Genomic DNA, 6075 nt, shown 5'->3' with positions numbered 1-6075 from the left:
ATTAAAACAGAGGTGGACGTGTTGGATGCGAAAGCTGAGAAGAGAGAGTCGATGCAAGAACAAATAAATGCCATTCTGAAAAATCAGGAAGAGATCAGAAAGAGGATAGGGAAGAGCAATGAAGAAGGTGAGTAATGAGGAATGATTTAGGGGCAGGAATCTATTCCTGTGATCTATTCTCGTCTTGTAAAATTACTTTACTGCCCCCATTGCTCAGGGTGAAGCAATGGACTGTTTTGTGTCGCAGACATGGTTATAACTGTTAATTCAGGAAGAGTAATTTGGTATTTGATAGATTTAAGTGTAAGTAGCAAGTATTAGTGTAATATCTACACAAAAATAAGATTTCTCATCTTCTGAAATGTTAACTTAATGCCACCGGAAATATGTAATGTTTTTACATATAAATGGCTCCAAGCAGTCTATTAACCCTTTGCCGACGGGTGGCATGCACGCACATGCCATGGCATGGCGGGACTATCTGCCGGGGGTATGTACGTACATGCCATGGTGTATGTATGGACATGCCATGAGTTTTTTTTTTTTTTTTTTTTTTTTTTTTTTTTTTTTCTTTGTTACAATCACGGGAAAAATATTATTTTTCTGCCACTGAAAGTGTGATGAAGTCGTTTTTAACACTTTCTCATTTTTACTATGCAAAAAAAAAAAAAAAAAAGATTTCAACTCCATGATGCTACACACTGCTTATTTTATTCAGACTATAGACCGAATAATGATCGATTTCAACTCCATGATGCTATACACTGCTTATTTTATTCAGACTATAGACCGAATAATGATCAACTATGGAGTCTATATAACAACAAAAATACCTTTCAGTCTCAATTTAGGAAATATGGCAAGTAGAGACTTTAGAAAATAATGAAAACTGAAAATACAACATATGCTCATAGTATTACGAAGAAACGGCAAGGGATGCTGGTATTTGGCATGAGTGGTCGCGCTTGCTAGGGCGAAGATATAAGCCCCCGGTAGCGGGGCCCAGGCCACTGTGAATACTACCCGTCGGGAAAGGGTTAAGGGCCGGTCACATTAATCTATTCTGTCCAGGGATCCCTTTCCAGAACTGGATGCTTCTCTTGCTGTACGTGGATCTGAAATGAAAATCCCTCTGCAGCGCGAAAATGCTCTGTCGGTAGTTCATCCCTGCCTAGAACTGAAAGATATTGCCGAAACAAAAATATGATATAATTGCTGGTAAACTCATTACTTAGAATCTTCAAAAAATTATTACATATGATAAAAACAAACAAAATTGTTGGACACAACGGACATCAAACGATGTCTCATTAAATTTTTATAGATAATTCAGATAAACAATCATTTTAAAGTTAGTCAAAGAGCTGTTGTGGAACACCAGTCATAAGGATTATAAAAGCAGGAATGTGAAAAGAACATTAATGGATGAATACCCAAGCTACGCACATCAAGTCTCCACAAATATGTATATTTCACTTTTCCTGATCCTGTTATTTTTACCTCACATACCTAATCTAAAATATAGGTAAATCTTAAATATAGGTATTATCTTATTTTTGTAATGGTATGCAGCAGTAAGCCCTATCATATTAGTGTCCGAAGGGACACTGAATGTAGTGTGATCAATCCCCCTCTGTAGCTAACCAGACTTCAGCAATCGTATCTGGGGATCCAAGGACAGAATAGACTAGTGTAACCTTCGCTTTAGTGGACCTTGAGACCTCGCCTCATTTCCCCTTTCCTTGATTTTTTTTTTCTTTTTACTAGTCTTATTAATATTAATGCTGAATTTATTATAGTCATTATCATTATCATAATGTTATAACCCAAAGCTGCTGGATGTGCCCACTTTAAGTTTAGTTAATTAATTGTCTTTACACATAAACCATAAACCTATATCACCTGTTTACCTGTTTTCTTTGATTTTCAGAAATATTTTCTTTTATTTTATATTGCCATTAGTAATGTGAATAATATTATGATGATTATACTGTATAATAATAACATTATCATTGTTAGTAATTATTGTAAAAAATAAGATTTTTGCTCAAAACAGGGAAAATGAATAATTAGGTGAGGTCATGAAGTCTGATAATTGACTCCTCAGTGGCTGAGCACTTGTTGAGACATTTCACATTTGTGAAAACTGCCTTTTCCTGTTAGTATATTACTAATATTACTTATTGCAATATAAGATAAAGGAGAACATTTCCTGAAAACAAGGAAAAGGTAAACAGATGAGATAGGTAGTACTAGTAGTTGACTCCTTAGTGACTAAACTCTTGTGAAGTCATCTGTGTGTAAAGAAACCCTACTCACAGCGGGCATGGCATGTGCGTTTATGACATCTCTGGTGGCATCGAGTTAAGATCCTTTCACTATAGCAAATTGATCAGAGATGTACACCATTCATACAAGAGATTTAGCTTGAGGCAAAAAGTATTTCTGAATAAGTTATTTTTTGGTACATGCATGTTGTTTAACTTACTCCATGTTCTTGATGTTCTGCATTGTTGTAGGTAAGAGCGTGTCAGGTTTTATATCAGAATGCATAAATAAATTTGTAATCTATTAATTACACTGATATATAGTCTCATGTTCATGCTTCATGTTTTTTTTATACAAGTTTATTAGGTAATTATAGCATAACTCTTTGTATTGCAGATTCTACTGATGTGTCAGGCATGAAAAGACATCGCAGAAGAACCACTGTGTTTAATGAAGTTCAGCTTAGAACTTTATACATGCACTTCACTTACTGTAACTTCCCTGATCCCTCCATGTTCAAGATTATTGGACACCTCACAAAATTGGAGCCTCAGGTCATTAAGATTTGGTTTCAGAATGAAAGATCAAGACAAAGAAAACGTGCTACTCATATAGTTGATGAAGGTAAATGTTAAGCTTTTTACTGTTATTATTGCTGTAATTACTTTTCATGTATCTTCCCTCTTTTCTTTTTCATTATACTTAGGGGCAGTGGAATAGAAAAGTAACTTGGAGTTGGTTAGTAGCTATTATTATATAGGAAGAAATCTGTCTTGTACTTGGTATTCAGGTTATTCATAGTATTTGCTTATATTAGATAAGACAGGAAGCAGATATTATTATTCTAAAATTGATTAAGCACACACGCATACATATGTGTATGTATGTAAGTACATATGTAAGTTATAATATCAAGCCAGTAGATTTGATTTGATTATCATTATATATTTTTTTCTCCCTTTTTTCCTTTCTTTCTTTTTTTCTTTTTTTCTTTTTATTATTATTATTATTATTATTATTATTATTATTATTATTATTATTGTTATTGTTATTGTTATTTTTATTTTTATTGTTATTGTTACTATTACTGTTACTATTACTATTACTGTTACTCTTATTATCACTATTATTATTTTTATTATTTCAAGTATGGAAGTTAATATCCTCTCTCATATGATTTCCAGTGAACTCAAAGGAAAAACCCTACAAATGCAGAGATTGTGGAATGTCCTTTGCCATGTTGACATTCCTTGTGAAGCACAGCATGCGTCACAATGGAGACACTGACCAGGATGAATTTGTTCGAACTTGCCCTCTCTGTTTGCAGAAGTGGAACAAAGATGTCTTTGCCTCTCATCTGAAGAGCCGACATAATGTGAATCTGAGTTTAGTTGAAGAGAAAAATGTTGGAAATCTAATGTGTTACTTATGCGATGAAAAATTTACTGATCAAGAAAGTTTAATGATTCATAAACACAAACATCTAAAGGATGATTATGGAGATCCTCCTGAATGTAAAGAATGCAAAACGACATTTGTCAATGCTATCTGTCTTGAAGCTCACATGGAAACACATCGCCATAAAGAGTGGAACTACAAGTGCAGTCTATGTGGTGCCCTCTTCCATGACAAAATACTGTTAGATTCACACAGAATGGGCCATGGTGTTCCTCTTGCTCCTGTTAGCACAATTGACAGATCAAGGAGTCAGCTTCAACATACATCCGTTAGAGCCATCCATGCTCGTGCTCGCAAGACAGTAGCATCAGCTATCACAAGTTTGAATACATCCCTTCCTGAAAACAAGATTGCAACAGAAACAAAACCCAATTGCAGTAGTCCCCCCAGTACTGTATCTTCAACTACAAAGTCTTCAACAGCATCTTCTATTTCAAGTGTTTCTACCATTTTATCCCCAACTTTAGTTACTCCATCACTAATTAACAATCAAGCAAATAGCACCATCAACAACATACCTTTCTCCTCTACACAGGGACCTGTAAGCTATGTGAAATTGATACCAGTACAGCTTATCCCTGTAACCTCAATTTCTGGATCACAGTCAAATCAAAAGCCTGGTTGCTTATCCACTGTGACATCTGCTGGAATTACTGCTCCAACAACAACATTCATATCAGTCCCTGTGTCATTAAAGGGCTCAACAGATGCAAATCCTATTCTCAGCCAGTTGCTAGACCCACCATCAGTACAGAGTAAAGTTGAATCAGCAACAGGTCTCAATAAATCTAATGATAAAGATTTGAATTGCAAGAATATTAAAAGCAAAACCCTGCCAAATTTGATTCCCATTATTTCTCCCCTTCCTAAAGAGGTTAAAACAGAAAATGAAGATGTCATTGAAAAGGATAGGGGAAATTCAGCCAGTGATTGTGATGAAGAGGATAAGAGTAATATTGATAAAGAGGAGGAGGAAGAAGAGGAGGAAGAGGCGTTGATGACAACGGCAGAGAGTTCAGCCAATAAAAAGAAGGCGAAAAAGCAGATTGTGAATGGTGTTAGTACTGAAAGTAAAGTTTCTATATTAGAGCAAGAAGACAGCAGAGTATCACGAGGTAATTATGCCAGTCCTGTTATAAATAAGATAAAATACAGGTTAGAGAGCAGTTTTACTTATTATATTGAGGTCAGTGTGATGGTTAATTTACCTTTAAAACTTTTCAGATTCCTCTACTGTAATCAACACCAGCTATGTCAAAGGTATTAAAATTGAAATACCGGAACATTACAACTCTGGGGAACTGACTACACATCAGGTTAGTCCTGAGATTTTTTTCTACTTTATTTTTATGGTATTTGTGCTATGGTATCTGGAAATCACTGACATAAATGGAATAACAGTGTTATTAACATGATATGTTTACTTCTCCAGGTTGCAAGTACAAAGCGATATGTACCTATATTGCCAATGATACCAGTTGAAGTGGGTTCCAAAAATCAAGCTGCAGTTGGCAGTACTGACACATCAATGTTGCAAAGGACAAGAAGAGCCCGAAACATACCCAACAAAAGGTTGTGGCAGTCCTTTGATCCAGTTGGATATAAACGTATGTATTCTAACTATACCATTGTGATAACTCTTTCTCAATATTACTCTTTCATTTTTGTTTCCTATATTAAATTATTAATTTTTTATGTGAAATACTAAAAGCAGAATTTCAAAAGTTATATCTCGAATGATTATGGTTTAATTAGGTAAGCCATAAAGCACCTAGGAGGAGCATCTACCACATCCAAGGTTCAGGTGGCAGTGAGGCAAAGGCATGAGGGGTTAACAAACCTATTAACTGTTTGTTATGTAATTCATAGCTAAGTAAGGCATATAAGATCTTACTCCTATCCCCACGCAGATTCTAAACACTTGTCCTGCTGACAAGTTGATAGACTACACCTGTTGTTCTACTCCTTTTTGTTCTTTTGTATTTGTGATCTCTCCTTTTTTTTCCATGTTTACTCAGCAGCTAAACCATATTACTGCTTTCTCCCCCCCTCCTCTCTCTCTCTCTCTCTCTCTCTCTCTCTCTGCCTCTCTCTCTCTCTCCCCCTCTCTCTCTCTCTCTCTCTCTCTCCCTCTCTTTTCTCTCCTCTCTCTCCTTCTCTCTCCTCTTCTGCTCTCTTCTCTCTCTCTTTCTGCCTCTTTTCTCTCTCTCTCTCTCTCTCTCTCTCTCTCCTCTCTCTCTCCTCTTCGTCTCTCTTCGCCTCTCTCTCTCTTCTCTCTCTCTCTCTTTTTTCTCTCTTTTCTCTCTCTCTCTCTCTCTGCCCCTCTCTCTCTCTCGCTCTCTCTTTCTG

At 35.9% G+C, this 6075-nt stretch overlaps 1 protein-coding gene across 1 annotated transcript in view; it reads left to right on the top strand.

Annotated features, from left to right (window-relative positions):
* The window catches only part of LOC119596668, a gene marked incomplete at its 3' end in the record, with an annotated part of 10663 nt that extends 5330 nt beyond the window's left edge, over positions 1–5333 (top strand). Inside the window, 5 exon segments of the mRNA XM_037946003.1 lie at positions 1–127; positions 2665–2892; positions 3453–4841; positions 4951–5042; positions 5159–5333. The exon segment at positions 1–127 is cut by the window's left edge and continues 766 nt beyond it. Coding sequence (XP_037801931.1) covers positions 1–127; positions 2665–2892; positions 3453–4841; positions 4951–5042; positions 5159–5333 — 2011 coding nt within the window.
* Between the last annotated feature and the right edge of the window lie 742 nt (positions 5334–6075).

This window comes from Penaeus monodon, chromosome 3 (assembly GCF_015228065.2).
Source record: "Penaeus monodon isolate SGIC_2016 chromosome 3, NSTDA_Pmon_1, whole genome shotgun sequence".
In the NCBI taxonomy this organism is placed as follows: Eukaryota; Metazoa; Arthropoda; class Malacostraca; order Decapoda; family Penaeidae; genus Penaeus; species Penaeus monodon.
Note: the sequence above shows the minus strand (reverse complement) of the source record. Positions and strands in the feature narration are given on the sequence as shown.